General features: G+C 36.5%; 1 protein-coding gene across 1 annotated transcript in view; it reads right to left on the reverse strand.

Moving 5' to 3' along the window:
- APPL1 (adaptor protein, phosphotyrosine interacting with PH domain and leucine zipper 1) overlaps positions 1-26,048 on the reverse strand; it is a 32,552-nt gene extending 6,504 nt beyond the window's left edge. The window contains exons 1-21 of the mRNA XM_040593766.1: positions 25,895-26,048; positions 21,124-21,222; positions 20,005-20,064; positions 17,982-18,053; positions 17,085-17,172; positions 15,495-15,536; positions 14,634-14,692; positions 13,999-14,145; positions 12,391-12,473; positions 12,134-12,292; positions 10,584-10,772; positions 10,052-10,094; positions 8,145-8,201; positions 6,284-6,375; positions 5,517-5,699; positions 3,133-3,182; positions 2,570-2,744; positions 2,426-2,462; positions 808-954; positions 503-553; positions 62-151 (exon numbers count right to left, since the gene is read on the reverse strand). Coding sequence (XP_040449700.1) covers positions 62-151; positions 503-553; positions 808-954; positions 2,426-2,462; positions 2,570-2,744; positions 3,133-3,182; positions 5,517-5,699; positions 6,284-6,375; positions 8,145-8,201; positions 10,052-10,094; positions 10,584-10,772; positions 12,134-12,292; positions 12,391-12,473; positions 13,999-14,145; positions 14,634-14,692; positions 15,495-15,536; positions 17,085-17,172; positions 17,982-18,053; positions 20,005-20,064; positions 21,124-21,222; positions 25,895-25,948 — 1,977 coding nt within the window. The 5' untranslated portion in view covers positions 25,949-26,048. The remainder of the gene's footprint in view (positions 1-61; positions 152-502; positions 554-807; positions 955-2,425; positions 2,463-2,569; positions 2,745-3,132; positions 3,183-5,516; positions 5,700-6,283; positions 6,376-8,144; positions 8,202-10,051; positions 10,095-10,583; positions 10,773-12,133; positions 12,293-12,390; positions 12,474-13,998; positions 14,146-14,633; positions 14,693-15,494; positions 15,537-17,084; positions 17,173-17,981; positions 18,054-20,004; positions 20,065-21,123; positions 21,223-25,894) is intronic.
- Between the last annotated feature and the right edge of the window lie 139 nt (positions 26,049-26,187).

Below are 26,187 nucleotides of genomic sequence, written 5' to 3' on the forward strand. Positions count from 1 at the left end.
AAAAAACTGCAGAAGAAGCCAAGTAGAAAAAAGAATATTAAGAAATGATGATGAAATATACCTTTTCAATTTGTTTTTGTTTATTCAGTTCTTTTTGTTGTTTCTCTTTGACTCTGTCCATTTCTTTCTGCTTTTCTGATGCTTTTCGATCCTAAAGGGCAAAAATGTAAATAAAGTAAGTAACAACAGCCTGAGAGGGTTGATATACTACCCATTTATATGGGTTTGCTCAAAACTGTTATACAGCTGTTTCGATTATTCTTCTTTTAAAGGACTAGTATGTTTACAGGTAGCAAGCTGAATCCTATCTTCAATATGGTTCCACACTGACATTGGTCAGTCTATTTATCTTGGGTTTAAATTCTAGAAAATAAATCCCTTAAAGTATGCCACAACAGTTACTGCATCTATAAGCACCTTGCAGAATATATCGTATTACACATATTAAATATACTCTCTCCCTTCCATTCAAAAGTATACCTCGCCCCAAAAAGATTCTTACCAGTTCTGCATGCAAAGCTATCTGTTTTGCCAGTCCAACAGAGTCACAAATCTAAACACAAAACAATTGGAAATAATCAAAATTACTCTCATAAAAATGCCTGTAAAATTAAAGCCAGATTCCCACGTTATATATAATACCCGACTAAAGTACTTGCAGGTACTTAAGACTGTCAGGTTTAACTGCTTTTCAGTACACTAACAAAATACCCTCCCCCAGAAATCCCTCAGACAGCTTGAATCAATCTATCATCTTAGAATCCACAGCAGGTTCAAAACCAACACAAGTATAACCATCACCAATACCTTCTCCCCTTCATTATTTGATTCAAATATATAGCAGATGGAAGTCTGACGGCTCTCAACTCTCCCTCCTGAAGTTCTAAGCACAAATCCAAAAAGGCGCTTATTCTCCTGGTGCGTAGCATACAAGACTACATTGGGCAAAGGAAACTGCCAAAAGGATCAAATACAGAGATATTAAAAGTAGTTCCAAATATTCAAATACAGAGATATTAAAAGTAGTTCCAAATATTTTCTATAGGAGGTTTCTATATACTGCACGTTAATTACTTCAGGACCATAAACACACAACCACACCAGAAGTTACAACTTGACCAAACACGTAATCACAAAAGACAAACAGTGGATTAGAAGGCCAGGGATTAAATTATTCAAAAGATAAGGGAACTACTAAAGACACACCCCATGTAAGAAAGGGGCACCACATTTGCAATGCAATTCAGTCATCTTCCTAAATGTGAATACACTCCTTTTCTTTTTTATTTTCCTTAAAGAGACAGCATTCATACAAATTACACCTGCAACTAAGATTTCAGAATTTGGTGCCAGGTAAAGGCACTACTTCTCCAAAACCTTTAGAACAATTAGTTCAATGCTCCTGAATTATATAAAGGGAGGAAAAAAAAAAAAAAGAAAAAAAAGAAAAACCCACATATCCTCATTATTTTGATACAATAAAACTATTTTGCATTCTTATTCCTAAAAGAGGGTGCACTTAGAAATAAATGTATCTTTTTAAGACTTACCAAAGGGTGTTTTTAAGTTCTGAAAGCCCTTACTACAGCTGCTAAAAACTGATAGGGTAAGTTTTTCCTAAACTTAAATGTACACATTTAGAATACTGGGCGTGCACTCAGGTGACATCTCTCACCTGTAAAAGCTTACAGCTTTGGGACAGTTTTGAACTTAATGCCACAAAGGTAAAGAACGAAAAAAAGCACTGCTTGCTTCGGATTTCTTCTTATGGAAATGAAAGTAGTTCAGTGTTTCCAAAAAACTGAATGCTTTTAAAAGACACCCCCCCCCCAAGAAATCAAGTGATAGCCCATAAATTCTCCATAAAGAAAAAGAAGGGAAGGTGGGAAGAGTTTTGCTATTACTGAGGAACTAAGCTGGCCTTATTTGATATCCTAAGAAGAATTCCACTTACTTCTTTCAAGCGCATTTTTTATAGAGAATTATAAAAAAAATCCCAAACCCAGAAACGATGCAACACCCTCAATTACACATAAAAACACAAACCCCCAAAACAAAACATGAAAAAACATCCAAACACCAAGCAAACCCTTTTGGACTTCAGAACTAATCTGACATCAACCTTAATGTTACCTCTCTACTAAGAATGTACATGTTTATAATCAAACACATTTTGAAAATCTTAGGAAAACGTGCTTGTTAAAATACAATGTTACATTTGACCTCCCGAAATCACTCCCCTTAACCCTGATTTGCTAGTGTTTTTCTGTCTGATTTTAAAGGTACGCCTTAGTCTCCTAATTTTAGCGGAAATTTGTCTGGAAATCTCATGCTGTCAGTGATTTTTGCTAACATTATTATTAACACTTTTAAAGCAGAAGAATTACATTGCTGGTTATTTATCTTAAAATGTAAATTTACTTACTCGTAGTCTTGTAACTTGTGTCTGTGGATCAATTAACCTAAAAAATTTGTTTTTAAAAACAAATCAGAAAGTAAATTTTACCAAAGTGAAAAAAAAAAATCATTCTGTAAATAAACATCAGTAGAAGTCAGGAAGCAAACTTACTTTAGGCAGTCACAAGTGACTAATAAATGTGATTCTGTCATCCTGAAAACATTATGGATGGCACGCGCTGCTAATATCTGACGCATTGTTTCATAAACAACATCTGGACTTTCATCAGACTTCACCTCCATAGAGCCAAGAAATCTTACAATAAATAACTGATGAAGAATTGAATCTAAGACAAAGGAAAGTATTGAAAAAAGTGAACTCCATTTTGGGTTTTCCATTCAAAACCAAGATGGACTGCAGCCAGGAAAACTCCAAACTTCTAATAACTTGGAAAGAGATTGCTCAGGCTTTATGAATTAGAGGTACAATTACTAAACAGCAAGTCACACACACATCTTCTCATTTGGTTTAACAAATACAAAAGATGCAATGGGTTAATTTCAGAGCAGACTTTCAGGTAGCAGTCTCACTTAACTCGTCTATTACACTGCTAACGCAACTAAGCATTCTACATCTGGTGTTAAATTAGAAGAGAGAAGCTATCAATGAAAACAGGATTTGAAAATTATTTTTCTATTTTTTTATTTTGTATTGAAATAAAATTTTTGTTTTACCTTCTGTTTCAGATTTTGAGCCTCCAGATTCACCAAAAGGATTTGTGCGTCTATTAAAAAAATGAAAATATTAAACCAGGAGTCAGATTACAAAAACCACAAATGAATAATGTAGTAGTCTCATGCTGCATCACATGTAATGATTTCACAGACTCATAATCTAGAGAGATAATTTATGATAATCGTAAGGACAAACAGTTTAATCAGGAGTTAGACATAAATTGCTATATTCAAGGGTTCAAATTATGGGAAAAATACCTCTGTTGCTGCCATAGAACAGCTCACATAGTGTTTTTTTAATAACTGAATTTATATTTTAATAACTGAATTTAACAACTGAATTAAACCCAAGTCAAAACCTTGTTAATATTGGAAAGAGGTATAGATTTAGGGGATGAAATTTCAGAGAACAGCTTCAGGAAGTACAACCAAAAGCTAGTCCTTTCAGTACTCCGCAGGAGCACTGCACTTCTCATCACTGTCTCACATTGCCAAATTACTTACTTAAGTCACTGGTTTTGTTTCAAATGCAGCTTTTCAAAAACATCACTGGGGTTTTACTCCTAGAGGGTCAAGAGAAATGTGGCTATTTCTGGCTCTCAAAGACAGAATTGCTATCAATTACAACGAAAAGTGAAAATACTCTAGGCTTCCAAGTTACATTTTTCAAAAGCAGTAAAACAATGCTGAAAAAAAAAAAAAGGAGCATGGAAATGGGGAAACTGTATTTAAAACTTCTACAGAGGAAAAACCTCCCTTCTCTCTGCCTAACTAGTAGCTGAAAAACTATTGTCAATAAACTTCACATTAGGTTTTGTAGGGGATTAAGGAAGGTGTCACCTCTCAATAGTGTTCTAAAAGCAAATTTCAGAACCAAGAAAAAAAAAAAGTCAATCTCTCTTGTTCAGTGATGTCATATTAACTGCCAGTTTTACTTTATCAGTGAAATCTTTAAGAGATGTCTGGTTTAAAGTAATGAAATTGTTCTAGATTGAACTCTGATGTCAAGGCAGGGCTGCTGCAATGTTTACATAACATGGATTCAATCAAGAAGCATCCCATTAAATGTTCACCTGTGTAAATACACTAAAGGGAAATCCTTTCTATTAGCATCTTCTATTGCTCAGACTTTTCTTGTCAATTTGACTGGAACCCTAGATGCAAAATCTCACAGGGTCTCTCAAAAGGCAAAAATAAAATTGAATTATATGTCATCAGTATCAGAAACTAAGGAAAGTGTGGGTTTTTTTAATAAATACTTCCAAGGTAGTGCATTGCCTATCTGTACAAACATTGCAGCTCTTTATTGACAGTGATAGTTAATTGAAAATACTAAGCACAACTCTATATAATTTCTGCTATGAAAAATATGATTTACTAGAATGGAATTGTAACTGATGACATGGATTTAGCTGAAGCATTAACCTTTCCACTTCGTGGAATACAGTTCAAGTCTATTTTAAATCAATAGATTCTTAAGGATCTAGCTAGCCAACTGATTATCCTGCTACACCAACCAACAAAAAGAAAAAACTGTCAAAAGAAAAAAAATAGTAATTATATATCATCTTAACTGTTACGTATCTGTGAGGTGCAACTGAAAATTCAAATATTTTTCTAAAGGGCAGGGGGATACAACATGTTATTGTGACTACAGTCACGTGAATTAGTTTTCAGCTTTTTAGCTTTTTTTGTTGTTGCTAAGAGCAGCTGGATCTGCAAGTATGCTTCTTAATGTCTGAATTCTGTACATATAGTTCCAGAACCACAGTGCAGATTTACAGGTCTTTATTATTATTATTTCTGAGTGGGAAGTTTACAAAAAAACAAGTAGGAGAAAATATTTTTATGTTTTGGGAAGCGCTCTTAGACAATTTTAACTTGTTTGTATATGAGATTACTCTAGAAGCCTAGATCATTTTCACTCACCTTTCAGGTTAGAGAAGAGTGTCATCGTATGCCATCATCACCTGGAGGCAGGGCTACCAAATTTCTCTTGAATTTCCAAGAGGAAATAACCCAAGCTGCTGGGTGAGCAAGCAATAGGAAAGGAAAATACTTTGTGAAACCAAAAGATTAAAATAAATCAATAAATAAAAGCATTAGCTGTTAAAGCAAGAAAAGCTGCTGCTAAATAGAAAACTACACCTTGAATCTAGGGCCTGTAATTAAGCCTTTTTTTTCTCTCTCTCTCTTTTTTTTTTTTTTTTTTTTTTTTTTTTAACAACTATTGAACAGGTTAAAAAATCATTTGCTTTGCAGGCCACTGCAAATTTCGTGACATGTCAGGGCAAAGGCAATGTGTGCCTTGGAGCTGCAGCCTAACACTGTTTTCAAATTAATATAACTGTAGGAATTTTTTTCCTTCTCTCTACATTTCCTACCTGCCCGACTGCCCTGAAGATTTTGCTTGACCAGGCAGATCTTCACTAACTGGAGATATTATGTCAAATTGTATAGGAGTGTCAGGGGCAACAAGTGAATCCAAGGAAAGTGCTGATAAAGCTGCTGATTCAGATCCCAGTGATCCTGTGCTGCTAGTACGAGCTGCAGGAGGACGAGATTGTCTAAAACAAAACAAAAAAATAAAAATGAAGATATCACAGATTCAGGTTTGTTGATAATTAAACCATATGGGAGACCAATGCAATATTCCAAAACTTGGATGTCAAACAAAGCAAAAACTAAAAAAACCCCAAGATGATCAGGGTACAGTAAACAAAAATGGAGTCTATGTTCCTAGACGAATTTATGTAAGTTAAAGTTACTAATTGCATTAATAACTGTATCAGGCATCAGACTGTATTACATTTTGTATGTGATTATATACTGATGTTAAAACAATCTGAAGTCTACTTCCAGGAGTTGGACACATTTAAGAAAAATCTCATTATTAATTCATACAACAAACCAGACATATGATGCAAACAACAAAATTGTCTACTCAGCTGGAAATCTGGATTACCTGTAACAATGGATGCTAAACAACGCTTGGAAGACAAGTTCAAGTTTTCCTCTAGCCTATCAAAGATTTCATTCTGAACATAGAAAGTTTTATTGGGTTTGCGGGTTTTTTTTTCCTCCCTGGAACTTTATCCAGGATTCTCTTTGTAGTTGCGCTCTTCAGATGACCTACTGTTCATTAACTTACACAGCTGGACGCATGCTCTCATGCCTCTGCTGAAAGGAAGGAGATGGAGTAACAGCCTCCAGAGCTGACTGATTCACACGAGCAGCAATTTCCTGCAACAGACAGATGGGAAAAAATAACTGAAAATATCTTCCTCAAAATAAGCTTTAAGATTTTAGTTTTATTTATATGCAACTGGCAGAAGTTCTAAACTCAACTGTGAGAATCTTACATTCCTAAATTTTCACTAATATAGCTGTACTATTTTCTTCTAACTTGCAACACATTTCCTGCTGTTCAATTTCTAAATTTAAAAGAATGCACTTGCTTTATAATACTGCAAATGTTAATAAAAGCCAGCAATAGAGAAAAATCCCAATGACAAGCCTGACAAAATAAGCAAATGTAGCCATGAAGGAAAAAGAAAAATCTCATTTGAGAAATGCCGTCCCCAACTACCACCTAAAAATCTTAAAGTGAAGAATTTTGAAGCTTCAAATTTGGTAACATTTAAATGTTTCTGAAACACCAAGACATAAGCAACTATCAAGTAAGGACTATGTAACAATGTTATTTCAGCAAATAACGGGCCATTTACAGTTGAAGTATTTAATTTTGATTTCATTGAAATCATTAATTCTGAAGTATCAGTATTTAATGTTGATGGTTTCCCTTCACAAGGTAAAGCCAACAGCAGAAGTCCTTGAGGTAAGAGGATTTTCGGAGAGGGAAAGTGCAGAAGACAAAACAATGAAGAAGCAACATTTTGTGTGAGTGTATGACTTGGAAAAGGAGAATGACTACAAAGCCATCGGGAAGTGAGGAGAAGGCACCAATATCGAGGTGTAAATGCACACACCTTCACTGATGTCAGGGAGCTGTACCGGTTTATGCCAGGACTAAACAGAACCTCAGCTGTATATTCATCACACGTGCTTTAGGTAACCGAGTTCTGCACTACAACTATTTTGTTTCTCATCTACATAGTTAACTTGAGACAGTCAGCCAGGTACTTGTATTATCTGCAAAGTTATATTTAGTTCCTAAAGCAAAAACTGGCATGACACTTTCTGTTTCACCTTGATCTTCCCGATCGTTTGGCCAGAGCCTGGGGTTACATAGCGGAATGATGGATTCCCGTATTATTCAACGAGCTGCCTGCTGTATCTACAGTTCTCATCTCTGGTATGTGATCACTGGGAAGTTTCCTTTCCAGTAACCTGTTTCAGACCTCAGCAGGGACATCATAGCACACAATTCCACTTTCAACACTGCAGATAAATGCTCTGTTATAAACCACTTGATCTTGTTTGGGCCAGTTCCCCTAATTTAGCAAGTAAAAATCACTACCTAAGTTTGTATCAAGATGAATTTACTAAATACAAATGTAAACCATACAATTGACATTTATTTACCCAAATTCTCTACATGAAACAAATAATCAATTCCCCACTCTTCAAAAGGCAAATAACTCCCTCCGTGAAGTGCAAGTGTTTTTCCTACAGAACTGCTACACTTGTAAGATTCATATTCGTAAGATTTTCAGTTCCCTCTAGTAGAAATTAAATGTGCCCATCCATATATCTGTCATATTAATCTGTAACAAAGTATCACATACAAAACACAAATATGGAATCGTGACCGCATCAGAAAGTTTGTATTTGGTACAAAGTCACATATTTTTAATGCTTTCTATATAAGCATTAAGATGAAGGAGACAATGGCTGTATGCTTTTATACCATGAAAACCTTATAATTAGGCATGTAGGAAGTACTCAGCTTAATTATACGCTATCCAATTAGATCCAGTTGATTGCTTTTTCATTTTGTGCATATCTACATCTTAACATATTGCTGGTACTATAAATTTTAGTAAAGTTACCTCAGGGTTTTCACTTAGATATATCTGTTTAGATATGTTGTTTATGGTGCATATCCACTGAAAAAGAGAGAAAAGAAGAAAAAAAAAAAGGTAATTTTTCATATTTTTTTTACAAACTTGATTGAACACCTGAGTTTGCAGTTTCAGCACTTTTTCTACTTCCTTTGTAACTTCAGGTGGCTTGTCATAACATCCAGCTTGTCATTGAATTCACTATCTGCATAGTGCACCTTACAGTACCAGATTTTACTTTAAAATAAAATTATTTTAGTCACACTAAAGATCAAAACTAAAATAAGCATAAACCGTGACTCTTAAGGAATTAAAAAACATCAGGATTCTCTGTACTCCATTACTCTGTGACTGCAGCTGACATCGTTTCCTCCAGACAAAATAAGGATTCCATCTGCCTTTGATACAACTTTCCCATTTCTTGCATCCGTAAGCTAAAATCTATTTTCTCTCCGTGCTATGGAAAGGCATCTGCTCCTGCTCCTTGATTTTCAGCTGTTCTCTGAAGGAGAAAACTAACTGGATTACATGCATACTACCAGTGCTGCTTCACTGAACCTCAGCTCATTGTTAGGGTTGTCACCTGAGCTATCTAAAAGACAGCAGAGCAGCTGCAGCCCAGAAAATCACAAATTTGAGCTGTGAAAGCTTACTACAAATTCCCTTCCTCTGCTGAGGCATCTGAGGACAAAAAGTTTCAGGGTTAGGCTGTTATACAACTTCAACAGAGCTGGTGAACCCAGGGCAACCTGACACAGCCCAGCTAAAAACCTCAGCAATAGCATAAAAGGTCATTTCATATCAATGGAACATTGAAGATAACAGAGGAATCTGAATGCAGGCTGAAAGTACTGTATTTTCTGTATTTCCTTATCCAGCTACTTACCCAAACATATTTTAAATCAACAGTGCTTCTATAACATTTTCTTTCCCATCACACCCCTATTGAAAAGTCTACACTGAATAATAATGCAAACAGGCAAACCTTTTTAATTAACAAAGATTTCATATCACTTACTACATCTGTTCCTTTGTTTCTGAACAAATCTGACTCTATTCATAGACTACGAATCTAATGAAACTATCAGTTTGGCCAATCCGTGCAAACCTTTGGAAAGCTGTAGAAAGCTGTCCAAATAAAACAAATTCTAACAGCCAAGAAAAAAAAAAGCAGGGAAAAGGTATCCCTGCTGGTTGGGTGAGGGGGGGTTCCCCATTTCCTTTCCCCATCAATACATGCTGCAAGTTTGCTGCCCCAGTATTTGAATATTGATATTTCTGAGCTAGCACGCACCCACTGCGCAGGCAAGGAAATCTGCATCACCAGACTTAGAAGCTACTTGGAAACAGTGACCACAAGCAGCTTTGAGAGCAGTCCAAAAGCAAATTATTTCACATTACTCGATTCAACTTTTTCACGAAGTATAAACACGTTTCCCACCAAAACAGTTCTTCCTCATTTCTCAACTGCTTGTATCACTATCTGTGTCCTAACCCAAGTCTTCCTTTATTTTCCATTCCTGACAAGCAGGTAGGAAGAAAGAAGGTTAGGAAAGCACGAACAGGAAGGAGAAGCAACATTTGTCACAATTCCATTACTGCTAGCTATTTTGCTGTAGGTGTTTCCCACTCCCCCACTTCCTTTTTCCCTTTCTTTCTTCCATAATACTGGAAAGGACTTGATAGCAATCACAACTGCATTTTTTTTTCTCTAGGATTTTAACACAGTCATTTTTTCAGACTTCCTGAAACCCATCATTATGGACAGAATCAGTTAAAATTTCACCACTGACCACCTAGAGAACATAAAATGAGCGTTCTGACTATTTTTATGAATATATTTCTTCTATGCAATAAAAATCACTGGACTCCATGTGAACCTCCTATAAGCTTACCTCTTCATAATCTTTTTTACTTTCTGCCTGCAAGATTGAAGACCTGAAAAAAAAGAGCATGGAAAAGACAATTTTATCTTATTTAAAATGCCTCACAAATACATTCAGACAGGAAACTCCACCTTCACATTGGTATGCTGCACAACAAATTAAGAAAGACTGAACATTCTGTGCACAGGCCGAGTACAGTCAACATTTAACTGGAGGGGGTGGAGAAATCTATGCTTTCATTTCAAATGAAAATAGAAAAAAACAAAATTCTAATTGTGCCCATGTAATACTTCAGCACTCACAAAATGCAATAATACACGATTGTAAATGTATTATGTTAATTTTATTCTGAAATACAACTCAGCTACATTATAGACCTTATAAACAAAAGCCCAGACATTGCAAAGTTAAAAAGGTGTCCCAGATTTTGCTTCTAAATACCCCCAAAATCTATCAAGCTGTAATCTGGCCAAAGGGAGACCATTTTTCTTTTAGTGATTCCAGTATTATTTACAGGTAACAGTAATTTAAGAATACTTACTTTTTGCCATCAAAAGATGTTATCTGAAAGCAGTACCGTCTGTCTTCACAGTCCACAGCCATTACAGAACAATTATCTATATCCATGACAAGTCCCCCAGCTACGTCACCTCTCGCCTGGCTCATCAGGTTTCCACCTTGAGTGAAGTAAAACTGTCTCTCCCAGCTGGAAGATACCAGCCCTGTCTTACTAAAAGATAAAAAGAAGTTCTTAGTAGTAGATCAGGAGTTCGGCTGAGCTGAACATCACTTGGAACAAACCACCTGGGCACTTAAGATAACTTTACAGCTAAATTAGTCTCTTTCCATCAGTCATTTTTTTCATACTAAACCTATTGCTGGACAAAGAATACATACAATAATAGTTCTTAAATTATGTGAAACAATTTAGAATAAAAAAGCATAAGTACTTGACTTTTTGATGGTCAGCTTTTACGGTACTGCTTTAATTATATGCATTATCAATATAATTGATAAGACCTCTGAACTCTGCACTTAAGATTGTTAAGACTAAGTTTTGAATTGTTAAGACTAAGTTAAGAATAAGTTTTGAATAAAAAATGAATAACTCTGCATTAAGAATTAACTTACTCATGTCTGATACTTCGATTTTCTAAGTACTTTGTAACATTCAACAAGATTCCAAAATTCTGCTTAGAGCATGGGGGGGGGGGGGGGGGGGGGGGGTTGGTTTTATGGGTTTTTTGTGCATTTTTTGGGTTGTGGTTTGTTGTTTTTTTTTTTTCCCCAGAATAACAGAAGAGGAACAATCTGAAACCAAAAATCAGTAACACTTGCAGTTTAGCCCCCCTTTTTGTTCAGATATTCTCTTCAATATTAAGTGCTGCAATTGTACTCTACTACAGAAATTCATGCCTCATTCAGTGAGTATATTACTGTAACTGTTGTGGTAAAAGTAATCTACGTTTTTTCAAAAATTCCCTGGAGCTTATTATATAAATCACAGGGGAAAAAAACCAGCATTACAATCTATTTTCAGTAACCCTAAAAATCAGCTGCTAGACTTTAGTAAATAAAGTTCCCAGCTCCCTCCAGTGGACAAAAGACTACCTCATGAAATGGAGAAGGCCATTCAAAGTGTATTTTGGTTAAACGCGAATGTTTTGCCTTGCCTATCTCAGGCTTGGTGTATTTTCTTAGTAACCTAAATCCCAAAGCTTTAACAGATACTCGTAGAACAATCCTGATAGCTGCAATCTTCTTGTTTTCCAATTTCAATCCAGTGAAATTACACCCTCATTAACTTTTTCTTTCTGATGTGAAAATTCAGGCAAATTAAAGATTACAATCAGGATAACTATGTTTTACAGCTGAATGATACTATGTCAGTGTAACAATGAAATGAATACTAATAAAGTGAAGGATTCAAAAGAAAGAAGCAGAACAGTTCCTGTGGCTTACTCACATAAATATGTAAATTTGGAATGGCTAACTTAAAAAAATAATAAATAAATAAACTTGCATACTTTTTAAGATTTCCTTTCCCAAAATAAAATATTCTGGGATTTTTAAGTAACAAGTTAGTCTTACTTTCTTGCATTGAGATAGCCAGCTTTCCGTGTTAGATTTCTGTGAACAGGAAATTTCGTAGGATCAGGATCAGGCAAATACAGTGGATCACTAGCTACTTCCAAGTCCTCTATAGTTTGTTGCATGTTTTCTACTTCACACTCCATTTCCCTGCGAACACTAAGGTAAATAATGTGTCATTAACAAAAATAATATATTAATAAGTAGAAACATAAACAATAAATGTCTTGGTAATGATTCAAAACAACACAACTTACTTCTGTACACTTGTGCCAATATTGGTCAAAAATTCTTCCAATTGCTCTGTAAGATTTTCTGAGCCCATTTTAAAAAAACTTATCTTTCAAAAAAAAAAAAAAAAGGAGAGAAGGGAGAATTTAGTAATTAATAAAACTACATTAACAATTAACAGATGAAACCATAGGAGCTAACAAGTTTCTCAGAGAAATCTTGTCAACCCTCATTCCCACCAAAGCCTCTAAATAAAAGGAGCAGAATGCATGTTTCTGTTTGCAAGTGAAGGCTGACACCGACATTGCAGTGGGATTTCATCGTGTTGAAAGGATGTGCATAAAGTCACCTCGAGGAAACAAAGAAAAATGCAGCAACTGCCCTGGGAGAGAAACAAGGTTTTGTCTTTTTGTGCTCCCCACTCTCTACGCTTTTGCAAGCCCATCAGCCTGCTGACTGTGGTGTTATGGGTGGGGTTATTTGGGGTGCATAAGAGAGGGGAAACCTGTGAGTACTTGTCCGCGGCCATGCTCTTAACTGTGGATCCTGTCAACTGACAATACATTTCTTAAAAACAGTGCACTTCGTACTGGTCCAGAAAAACTGCAGCATCTCAACTGAGTTTAGCCATATGGAATCTCAAAACAGGAAGCCACAGGGCACGGCCATGCCCTTCCCAGTCTCAGATTCACCAAAAACCTGCACCCGATGCAAAAACTAATGCACCAGCACATTAGGCTGCATTATCTACTTTGTTACAAAAACCATTCAGAGTGTAGTTCTTAAATATAAGCTGCAAAGTTTTAAAAAGAACCAAGAGTTCTTCTTGGACTTGGAAAGCTTTCAGAGAGTACCTAGAAGTTAATTTCTACTCTGGACACTGCGGCAGTGCCAGATGCTGGGAAGTCTTGACATTATTCCTTTTAAAAAAACCATACTGATGATATACTTCTGAAAATACAAATTAAGTCTCTTTTTCATAGTTTAAGAACTTTTTCACAGTTGTATTGCTTACTGCACCCATCCTCAAATAAACGAATCATGAACTCATTTATACTAAACAAAATCAAGCCAGAATGACTTTCAGCATTCCAGTTCTTCCACAGCCCTGAATGAAAACAGTAGTGTTGTGACTTTGACTATTATCTCACCTCAGAATACCTGCCACAGGGAAGAGTTTAACTGCCTCCACATTACTTCCTAAAAAGGTACACTTCCATGTGGGCTGGCATGCACAAAAGTTTTAACCAGCTATTCCCATCAGTGATCAAGTGGAAAAAAAGTACCCAGCAATGAAAATGTAAGCAGTGCGTTAGATTTAGCCATCTGGATTTTGGGGTAGAATTAGACCCTTGTGTTTGTCACCCACACTTCCCTAAAAGATTCTCCAATGGGAGTGAGGGTATATCGCGATGAGGTTCATCTACTGAGTGGAAAATTATTAGCACTAGCAAATGACAATGTTCACAGCAGTAGCTATGACAACCATGAGGACGAATATCAGGGTGTGTCTTTTTCTCCATTTGCTTCCTTGGACTGCAAAAGAGGTCTTGCAATGGTTTTCAGCATGTCAACCTTCATGAAGTACTTCTACATCTTCTTTCAGACCTACAGCTTCCAGAATCTGAAATTACCTGAGCTTGCATGTATCCTAACAAGGGTTCTAGCATAGCAATCTTCTTTTTGTACTGAAGACTATTTAATGCACAGAAATAGTGCATCATAGTCTGATGCTGTTTTTTTCTTGAAGTATATACATCTTCTGTAACTTCAGCCTTGATCTAAAGAGACACAGACAGGGGGAGAGGGGACAAAGAATGTTTAAGAGTTGGTATTTGTCATGTGCTTTCTGGGCAGTTTTACAGCCAGTATGGAAAAAACAACACCGTAACGTTCTACTCTTTATCATCAGCAACTGCAAATTTTACCCTCTAATACCACTTATCTAACTTATCTAACATGAGACATACATGAAAAATAAATACAGCATTGTTTTGTCCCCCAAAAGTATGGGCTTTTTTTACAAAAATAAATTGAATATAGCATCACAATCTTATTCATAGAGCATTTTCAGTGTTACAAGGCAGGCACATATTGGGGAAACTCATTTTTCTGTTCTGAAGCAAACTGTCTAGACTGCTAAAACACAAACTATCAAACTTCAGGTGGAATCTGCCATACATTGTCTTCCATCATAAATATATATTAGATGAAAATTATTTCTTATCTAGTCTAAAAATCTTTATATTATGTATTTTGTTTTACAAACCTTTTCATTTTCCCTTCTTTTTGACAACCGACTGTATCTGGTAATGGCAGCATCATGGTCTAAGCAATCAAGAGAGAATTTATGATCATTTTGATAAATTAATGACTTACAAAACAGCAGAAAACCTTTTATATCACTGTGTGTTACACAGCCACCTGAATGCAAAGTTCTGTCGTATTAAAATCTTTAAGAATTGCCCTTGCCTGCTTCCAATTACTTCACCATCACAAATACTTGGGCTGAAGAAAAATTATAACCAGACGCAAATATGGCCAAATGGTTACAAATTTCCCTAAACATGTAATATTCTTCAAAGACAGAAACTTTCTCTAAGTAAAGACAACTTTCCATTATGAAAACCTGTATCTAATCTTTTTTGCTCCCAAAGCAATGAAGCAATTTACATTGAGAAGCAGGCTCCTTACTTATTCCTTACTTGAAGAATATGTTCTCTGCAAGGATATAGTAGAGCTAGCTTAAAGAAGTAACTCCTGACAATAGGGAAGAGAGCTATCAAACTAATTTTAGGGAGGTAAAATTTTTTTATTAATCCAGTCCTGACTGTAAAAAGTAACCTAGCACCTTACTATTTTCATTAATTTGACAGCACAATTCTGTATTATTTAATAATAATATATACACCCTAAGTATTGTAAAAAATACTGTCAATTTGCCTTAACACTTCAGTACAAAAAGCAGGGATTTACAAGTGAACCAAGGAAAGCTGGGTGACACTGAAAAAAGCTACACCTTAGTTAGTCACTTTAAGCCTTGCAAATACCGTCATGGTTTTCTGAGTAAATAATCTACAAGAACATTGTCGTCTTGTAATATCTGTAATATTAAGTATTTTACACTTACCATTGCTTGCAATTTGGAAAACTTCTTTTAGAGTTAGTATCTCTACAAAACAACATATTGCCATTTAAATAAGTTATTATTAACATAACTTTTATATATTAAGGTTTCTCATGCAACGTTTCACTGCTGAACAGTTGTAGTACACACCTTTTACCATACTGATTTACCAGGAAAATCTGCTCTTACTTAGAGCCCGAGTATCATTTTTGTGGCTGACCAACTTATCAAAAAAGATACGCACTCTCGTAAGTTGAAGAGGAACTTCTTTTCAAAAGACTTTGAAAGACATTGTCAATACAAATCCATCACCTATAGTTCTGGTCTGAGTTGGGGAAGCGGAAACACAGGAGACTAGGAAGTATCCTTGGATCAAAGGAAAGCCTCAGATTGGGATTCCCTCTACCTAAAATTAGTCATGTTCTAGGTTATTTAGTCTCCTGTGTCAGGGAACGGAAAACAGTACAATACTTAGCACTTGTTCTGATCTTGCCTGTGGGTTTGTGTCTTATTACAACATAAACAAGCAGAGAGCCATGTTCAACTTTATGGTAAAGCAAAGACAAAAGGGCACGGAAAAGCTTTACAGAAAGTGCCTATGAAGTCCATGGTGAAGCATGGTATCATTAAAGTACTACGTCAGTTGGTGGCTAAAAACTTGCCATTGGAAAATTTAATACTTGGCAATTATTGCCTTGGGGATACTTCTTTAGTAAATACTAACAGATTTTTCCATGTTCTGAGCAGTAATACTAGGCTTGAGATACTCATGCTACTTTGCTCAAAAACCATAATCTATTTAATCCATAATTTTGCAACAAACCACTGCCAAATCAGTATCTTCCAAGATTCATAAAGAGCTAGAAGACTTACAGAAGATTCTACTTTTTATTTCAATTTAGACTTAGAATGTTCATATGTTAAGGTATACCTGGTCCAGGATGTTAACATTAGGGATTTAAGTTATTTTAACTCTTTTCATTTATATTTGAAGCATGTTTGCCACACCAGTCTATTCACGTTAGCATTCAAGTAAAATCTATCATAACCAGACACATCATATATTACTTCAGACAAGGCAGAATAAGATAGAATCATTACACAAAAATAAGAAGTTAGAAGCACCTTGTGCCTGCATATAAGAAGCGACCTATATTACCAGCAGGGCTGAAGAACCACCTTACTAAATCTTAATAGTAAAGGAAGTACTACAACTTTGGCACTTTGCCTTTTGAGTTCAGTCCAGCCATTATATTGATGTTATGGTAATATATATAAATATTTCCTAAACACGCAAATTATATGAAAACTATTCTTTCCTAATGTTCACAATAACTTCAAAATTTTCATCTTCAACAGATGAAATGTAAGTAATAATTTTGTTGAAACAGTAATAGTGTTAAGTTCTTCAGCTGTAATACTCTCATGAATAGAAGTAACTTACATTTTTTTACAGATTGGGAGATGCATACTTTTGAGAGCTGAAAAATAAGTGGCGCATTCTATTTAGTGAAACAAGAGTTATGGAAATTAAATACTATGTCTTTGTTATTACTGCTGTTGATAAAAACAGTATTTGTTTGAGCACTCTACCTTTTAGATCCCTTTCTTTAAACTGGGTAATAGGAAACATCATTGCATCCGCAAGTTGAGTTGAAAGAACTGCATGGCAAGAGCTGAGCTGTAAAAGACAAAAGAAGGAAATTTTAGGAGGACAGCACTGAGACTAAATCAATTCAGGAGCGGTTGACATGAATTTTGCTCAAAGATGACATGTACAACTCAAACGTTAATTTTGCACATTCATTTTTTCGCAGCTATTCTTTTCTAGGTTCCTGATCTTATCACTACCTTTTTATAGAAGACCTTTATAGAGGAGTTAGTATTTGTCCCTGTTTTTCCAACTTTATTCCAAGTCACTGGAACATGTCAGGATATGATGTCATACATTCTAATGACTAGTCAGTTTATTTCTCCAGGTACATCACAGCTCATCCTTCACTGGTTACAGAGGTAGAACAAATGTGCTCTCCCTCCCAAAATGCCGTTTAAGTAGTGCTAAAGTGAGGAGGGGGATCGCAGAAAAGATCCTGATTCAGATCTTAATGGTGCAAAGTTGTCCTTCGTAAGAGCCAGTCTCTGTCTCTAATACAGACAGCAGGAGGTTCCCTTGTCAGGTATCTAAAATCAGGCAATAAAAACACATTCCTGAAATAATAGCTTCTAACTGCCATTCTGTAATGTTTTTGTTTATAAGTACAGTAAGTGAAACCACATACTTTCTCAACAATGTATCCTCAGTTTGCTGAACTGATTATCTTCAGGTTATCTAACTTCAAATATGTGCTGCAATATACAACTGTTACCTTACTGACAGAAGAAAGCCATTTCTGTACCTCCCATCTTAAAATAAGACTGGAATAATTAAGCAAGTTGAAGTCTGTACATGACAACGGTAGCAAAGGAAATGAAACAAATACAAGCACTTGCCTCATCAATCACTTTCGCAAATTGCTGTAGAGTGGAAGTCATAACTTCGTCATCTCCCCCTAGTGGAAAACGCTAAAAGAAAATAAAAGGAGGTACGTTCCCAGTGTTTTCTACCATTCACAAAACTATATTAATCATATAATCATGTCTATGAATGTATTAGGTATTCCTATTATTATTTAATTTTTATAATATATATATATACATATATATTATTTTAAGATATTTTACAATTAAGACACACTGAAGCACTTCTTTACTGCCCTGCAAAGAAGGAATACTTGTGTGTGTGTGAGGGAAAGTAAAAAACAGTTCTCATTTAAAAAAACCCACAACTATTTAAAAAATAGATTAATTAATTATTTTGTAGATTAATAGGTTTTACTTCAAAAAAATCAGGAAAGATGCAGGCTTGACATCTATGAAGACTTTTACCAGCTTTGCAAATTACTTTAAAGTTATCAAAAATTAAGTAATATATGGTGTTTGTCTTAAATTTCTAGCTCCTAAATTATGTGACATTTTCATCTGAAACTTTCTTCCGCCCAAAGGAGTTTACTTCCATAACGCCCTGATGGAGGCAAAAGTATGACTGAAATAGTAACTGAAAAAGAAATAAGTGAGTTAAAACATTATTTGTGTATTTTTAAGCTAATCTCCTGACTGGGAAAAGCAGTCCAAAGGAGACAAATCAGAAAAATAAGTTAAAAGATCCAATGCTAATTTAATTCTTTTTTTTAATTCTTAGCAGCTATACATAAAACACTCGGCAATATAAAAAAACCCTCAACTTCTTTATTAAAAATTTTGAGGACCTCCTTCCAGTTTATTAGACTCCCCCCTCCTTTTCAACAAATGTAACACTGTAATTTAAATAAGGACATTTGAGACATTTGATGTATATTTTGATATCCATAACTGCTAATGAATAAGGGTATCTTGCCCTAATTCTTCTAATCTGAAGCTAGTTCTTTTCATTTTGATTTTGCAGATACTGTATTTTTGTTAGAAAATGGCAGAAACAGTGCAATTCATTAAATAGCTTTGTCATTAAAGTCAATTTGGTATTGTATCAACAATGTTAAAACAATTCAAGTGACAATACTGCAGCTACTTTAAAAAAAAAGAAAAAAGCAGAAATAATTTAATTCCTGCTATAATTCAGTGTGCACACACATCTCAGGCAGCACTTCCAGATTTCTAGTCTGTCATTAGAAATATAAAACTTTTTTTAAAAAAAATAATAAAAGACACTCCATCTCTTCCTAACAGGACTACTGCACATATGAATATTCACTATTCTTTTGAATCAGCACCATTGCTGTTTTGATCCTACCTGTATTACACCTATTTGTTAGTAACAATTAACAAAGGAAAAATGAAGTGTCATCTCACCCCTCTAGAAAGACTCACCAAACCAAAATAATTCGTAAATATTACTTGTTCCAGTTCACCTCATTAGGTGGAAGATAGGGAGCGCCAGCCTCCTTACAATAAGCAAATTTTTGTTTTTAACTTGCATCTCGGAAAAGGAGTCCCAGCAGCATAGCTACAAATAGGGAATATAGTATAGGCTACTAGTGGAGAAAGTTATAGATTCCACAATCTGCACTTTCAGAGATGGAATTATTTTCACAATAAGAGTAAATTATTGTTGTTAAATGGAGACTGCTATGCAATTGCTTCTCATTGTGACTAGTAAAATGAAAGCACTTAAAAGTCAACAGGTTTATAAAACAGAAACAAAACACCACACACACCCCTAAGCAACCTCCAAAACACTGATCCAGAAGTAAAATATTTCAGAACTTACTACTATTCATCATGGTAAGAGAAACTTCATTCTGTTTTATTTGGAAGAACTAAAATAGATTCTTTTGGCAAAGATTTGAGCCACCAGCCACAGCAGTTCATTTTATCTGGAACAAACCTAAATACATTCTGTACCGCGCTCTGGGAGATAAAAAGACTAAAAAAGTACATAGTCCTGACCACACAAAGACAACAATGAGTTACACAGTACCTGTTTCTCATATTCCTTCAGAAGCTTTGAAGTCAGATGAGTTGCTGCACTTAATTCATTCTGATTAAAAAAAAAACAAAAACACACACAACACAAAACCAAGCTTAATACTTTTTAATTTAAATTAATATTTTTTAAAAATCACGTATTTGAAGAAGAAACTATCACAGACTTGGAACTTAAAATCTGACCACAGGTTGTCAGAAAACTTAAGCATGCTGCCCTTCCACTTCTCTAACATTTTTGAGAGTTACAGGTAATCAGTGTTTACAAATACCAAGTTCACAGCCTGTACTATCTGTACTGATTTCTGTATTTTTCATGTTAATCAGTGCATATTTGCATTTAATTATTTCAAACTACCTGCCCTAGTTACTGAGTACTGGGAATTTGTTGTCTGCAGGGGAAAGAAAAGGTTATGATGAACCTCAATACTACCTGGTTACAAACTGCTCTGTACTTGCACACAGACAGGCCCTAATTAGCCGATGGTACAGAACAACATCTTTCACCATGTAGTTGCAGGAGAAAGCACAGAAATCAAAAGCTAAACAGAAAGGCAGTAAAATAAAACTACGCAGCAATAAACCTAGAATAAATATAGTAGTCATTAAAGTAAAAACAACAGTAAAATAAAAATACGAAAAGCAAGAGTAATAAATCAGGAAAAAAGTCAAACAGCTCAAGTATATACAAATTAAAGATGGCCATGAACTCAATTGTTCAGAAAAACTCACAAAATAGATTTGCCTTTAGCTTAAAAGTGCAGTTACTTATAAATGATGAATGAAACATGTAAAAGATTATCTCCCAATTGGTACTTATACATGTTAAGATCACTATAAGAAAAACTCAAGAAGTAAGATAGAATTACTAGAAGACCAGAAAATCATTTTACTTGTCATAAGAAAATATGTTGCAAAAGAAGAAATAAAAAAAATTTAGTCTTTTTTACAACTTATCATGCAGAAAAACAATCATCTAATTCTGGTTTTATTTCATTTAAACATACACACATTTAAACAATGTGGAAGTTTTTTTAAAAATACTGTATATAATAATTTCAAAAAGAGCAAGAGGCACGCTTTATAATGTATTCAAGGATTTCATTAATACTACCTGTGCATCATATATTCTGTGCATGGCTTGAAATAACTGATTGATGTAATTGGAAATTGCAGCAGCATCTTCTTCAAATACTCCCAGCAAAGATCGGGTCTGTAAAAATTAAACAGCCAAAATACTAACATGTCAAGTTAGGAAAATAGCATTTAAATGTAACAGAATTTCAAAGTTAAATAGCATTGTTTCAGATTTCATTACTGGAAAGTTTATAAATAAACCCTCCGACACTATTTACAGGAATGATACCTGTTGCATGCCAGTGAATCTTAAAGATACTCAGCCTCGCTCCTACTGTCAGTCTTTCTCCAGGTTAATATGAGTACATTTTCAGAGAGGAAAGGACAAAGGGAGATGCCTAAGTGTATAAAAAAGCTGGAATTGTGGGCAACTACTGGACCCACTATGGTATATGCCTAAGGAAAAAGCTAAACACGACTGGTATTAAATAGCATGCCAGGTGCATAGATTTCTTCTGCAGCAAGATCAAAACAAAGCCTGTGACTTTCTAATACTACTCATCCTGCATAAAGACAGCTGCTGCCTGTGCTTGGACCTGTAATTCACCTGTGCAGTAACATGTAACTTCTGTGATCAAATGGCCGAGGAACTAAAAGCCAAACCAAACCAGTACAACTTACACCTTGCCCGTAAGATAGCTATTTCTCCCCCTCACCACTCCACCGCGAAAGGCAGTGAGAAGATCCATCCTTTTATCCTTACCCCAGTTTGTCAGCCAGTTCCTTAGCTGGTGTCACCCACAAGCATGATGACTATGCATCCTACTGCACTGCCAGCACCACTGATGAAGGTGCTTAACAGTATCCACCTCAAAAAAACCCTCTTTATCACTGTCTACCTATCAGACTTCAAAACACTGGTCACTACTCCTTAAGCCCAACTCTCCAGCCAGTTTTTCCACCGAGGTCACAGTCCACACCTCTCCATTCTGGCCAGAAGAACGTTATCAGGGAGCGTGTCAGAATCCTTGCTTAAGTCAAGGTAATTGACATCCACTGCTCTTGCCTATGAAATGACTGAGTGAGAAGGCAATCAGCTTGCTCAGGCCTAATTTGCCCTTAGGCTTAAATGAGATGCTGACTCTGTTCTAGCATCCTTTCTGCACTTGGAAGCAGTGTTGCTCCTCAGAGCAGAGAATGTACCTATAATTCTGCACAGGCTACATTTGCTTTTCCTCATCTAAAATACTGTTTGGGAGGCTTGGATGTAGAAACAGGAATATCGCTTGCAAGACCCACAACATAAACCCTTTAACTCTAGCATTTTAGCAAGAGGACTTTGTTTTTAGGTTCATACTAAGTTTACATCCAGACAGAAAATCAAAAGAATCATTATGTAACTGTTTTTTTTCCCCCAAAATTATGATTGTTAAACACTTAAAATTGAAAATTCTCTTTCTTAAGTCTTCCCTAAGCTAAATAACTATAGTTTCTTTGAAGAGGAAGGGAAAGAACTTATGGGACCTAGGAAAAGAATGAAAGACTGACACAAGAAGTCTGGACATCAGGAAAACCTCTCTGATGAGATTAGCAAAAAACACTGGATCGCACTACACATGAATTATTGGTCTTTTATTATTAGGAGTTCTTGCTATGTTCAAGACTTATCTTAAAATGATTTAGGCTTTAGCCCGTCTCCCCTTGACCCATGGAGATCTTTTTCAGCTATTTTCTGCTTTTAATGATAATCAAGGAATACATACTAAACCTGTACAAAGTATATTATTTGACCATCCTTTTGACGTGAAATTATTTAACTTGAATTAGACGTCTGGCTGTCTCAGAATCATACCATATAATGCCTACAAGATACTTAAATATAAAAAAATATAATCAAACATCATCAACACCACAATAAATAACTATAATGGTGGTTCTAGTTTACACAACAAGGGGAAAAGAAGGGTAGAGGAGGAAAGGGGGGAGAACTCAAATGTTTGCAAGGTGTGGCAACATGTTGTGTCATCTTAATAGCTGTGACACTCCCATTAAAGTAGACATACATGAAAGAATGCAAAAGGAAAAATTACATAGTACCATAACCACTGAATTATGTACTCATGACCTTTAAACCTGAACATTAATAAACCTGAACATAAATAAACCCAAACTTGTAATTTTAAAGGAACATAATGTAAGGCTTCCGGATTATGCTTACTCTTTAAAACTGAATACTGTAGAATAAAAACACTCCTGTGTTTTCTTGTAAAAATATCAATTATTGATGTCTGGACTTCAAACTGACACTGTATGACACTGATGGAAAGAAAATAACCTGAACTGTAAACAAGTTATGGCAGACTATTGCTTATCAAAAGATTAGAGTAATTGTTTACTCATGTTTCTAGTAAAACTTTACATAATTTTGCATGTTCTTTAAGATGCCTTCAACCCACGTATATCAGCAGGTACACTAGAAACTACCAGTGATAACCTGCACAAAGAAATGACCTAGTTAATGTCAGTGAACTGTTAAGCATTCTGTGTCATTGTGTGTATGGTACTGCAAATGACATGAGATACAGCCTGTGCTATGAAGTCTCTTGGCGTTTTTATTGTGCAATGCTTTGGGAATGTAAATATGTCTGAGCAGAAACTCTCTCTAAACATATACATATAAACACTGAGTATGTGTGTAATATACATCTAAATTAGTATTTAAATTGACCTGCTTTGCATAGCAAAAGACAATGTAAACTGGGCATTTGGTTTGTGTCTAAAAACACAGTGGTTAGATTTTTATCCTGCGACAAGAGGAAATGAATGGGGTTTGCCATTTTAGAAAAGTCCTTCCTTCCCTCAGATGCAAAGTCTGATACGATGTTTACACACCTAAAGTTAATGTCTGCAGCATGTCTGAAGGTGCAAAACTTCATACCATAGTTCAGCACTAAACAACAAACTAGGCTGATGATCTTTTTCAATATTATAGCATGAATACATCCATCAAAGTCATGGCAACTCCTAAAGAAAGCAAGGTTTGGTCTTTCTTCAAGCCAAGTTTGTTGCCATTTTCATTGCACTGATTTCAAAATAACAGAAATTAACTAATATAATAGAAAACTAGAGAGTCCTCATCACGTTCTTCAAAGAAGTGGTTAGGGAAAATTCACCTGAAATACCAGGCTGACTGAAAGATGTAAAATATTGTACCTGAAATGGATGAAGATACTGGCAAATCTAATAGTTTAAGCACATCAAACTCACTGGGCTGGGTTAGGCTTTGCTAGTCTGTATCACAGGTAACCTCAAATGGAAGATTCTAGAATTTATTATTATATTCCAGTATGTAACTTCTTAGCATGTTTCCCATATGACACTCCAGTCTTAAGCACTTGGGGGAAAAACCCTCTACATCCCACTTCTTAGGGATCTTAAGTTTATCTTACATTTGACATTTCATATAAATAAGATTAGCTATGACTTTCATACAATGAGAACAGAACTTCAACGGATAATTTTGTTAAATTACTATTATTTTAACACTTTCAAAAAATGTTCCTCTTCATGAGAGTATGTCAGGTTTAGCCTCTGGGCCAGAGAACAGGCTAGATCTCACCTAACATCTAGTACTTGAGCTGTATGGAGCACTGTCCTTCAGAAAGCAATGACACACCTTCTGCATGGCCTTCTGTTGCCTATTCTAAGTTGTCCCTCCACTTGATGTAGATTTGTTAAATGGTTGTCATTTTAGGGATTAAAATCCCCTAGTAAGTGAGTAAAAGTTTCTCTTCCTATGGTTGAGGAATCAAAACTACCAACGTATATGCTATTACAATACAGGAAGTCAGGAAGTCTTGCTTATCTACATAAACAATGCAGCAAAGCAACGGTCTTCATTCAAAAGGCTGCAATAAAAGAAAATATATTGCAAGTTGGGGTTTTTGGATTTTTGTTGTGTTTGTGGGTTTTTTTTTCACATCTAGGAAGAGCAGAACAAAATACTTGCTGTTGTTGCTGCCAGCAAGAGAAACCAGTGCAACTGTAGTATGAAAGAAATGCCAATGCAATATATGGCATAACCGGCAAAGGTCAAGCAGCAGAAATGGAAGACATCAGAGCAATTAAAAGCCTCCCAATACCACGCGTTTCCCACCTACCCACAGCATTAACAACCGCCACGATAACCTCATCCAGTAACTGCTTCTCACACGTATCTACTGAACATGTCTATTAAATGCTTTTTTAATAGAAAACAAAGATAAGAAAAAATCTTGAGAAGTGAAGACGGGTTTTGGCAACACGAGGTCTCCAAAACATACCACGAATATAAATGCGGGGGTGGGGAGGTAAGGGAGCCAATGCAAGCTACTACCCTGACGCCCGATGCTGAAGCACGGCACCTCCGCGAAATCGCTACCGAGCTCGCTGCTCCCCACACAGCCCCACAGGGCCCCCGGCCCGCAGCACACCCGGGAGAAGCGCCGATGCAAACGGGAAGGCGGCGGCGCGGAGGTCGGGGCGACACCGCGCCGGGGGCTCTGCCGAGGCTGACAGCCCCAGAGCCGCGACTCCTGGCCCCAAGCCCCCGCCACAGGCGCGAGGAGGCCAAGGAGGCACCTGGCCGCGCACGCAGCGTCCCTGCCTCGCCGCCGGGGAGGGTTTCCCTCGCCCTGCCGGCCACCGCCGAGGCTCCCCCGAGGGCACGCGGCGGGGAGACAACCGGAGGGGCGCAGCGCTAGGCCCGGCGCCCACGGGATGGTCCCGGCCTGGCCTTCACCCGCCGGGCTGCGCCTCGCCTCTCTTACCTGGGGGCTGTCTTCCAGCGTCTCCTCGATGGGGAGCTTGTCGATGCCGGGCATGGCGGCGGCCGGGGCTGACTTTGCGCCGCTACGGCTCCCGCACCCCACCGCACGCCCAGCTGGCCGGACCCCTCCCCTTCTCCCCAGTCACAACACGGACGCCCCCGCCCCGCCTCGCACCGGATGTCCCGCCCCTCCCTCCGCCGCCCGCTTGGTCTTGCTATTGGTTCTTCCGCCCGGCCTGCCCAGCTTCTTATTGGAGAGCGGCTCTGCCTGTTTGTCTGCACGCGCGCGGCGGG

Source organism: Falco naumanni, chromosome 4 (genome assembly GCF_017639655.2).
Source record: "Falco naumanni isolate bFalNau1 chromosome 4, bFalNau1.pat, whole genome shotgun sequence".
Taxonomy (NCBI): Eukaryota; Metazoa; Chordata; class Aves; order Falconiformes; family Falconidae; genus Falco; species Falco naumanni.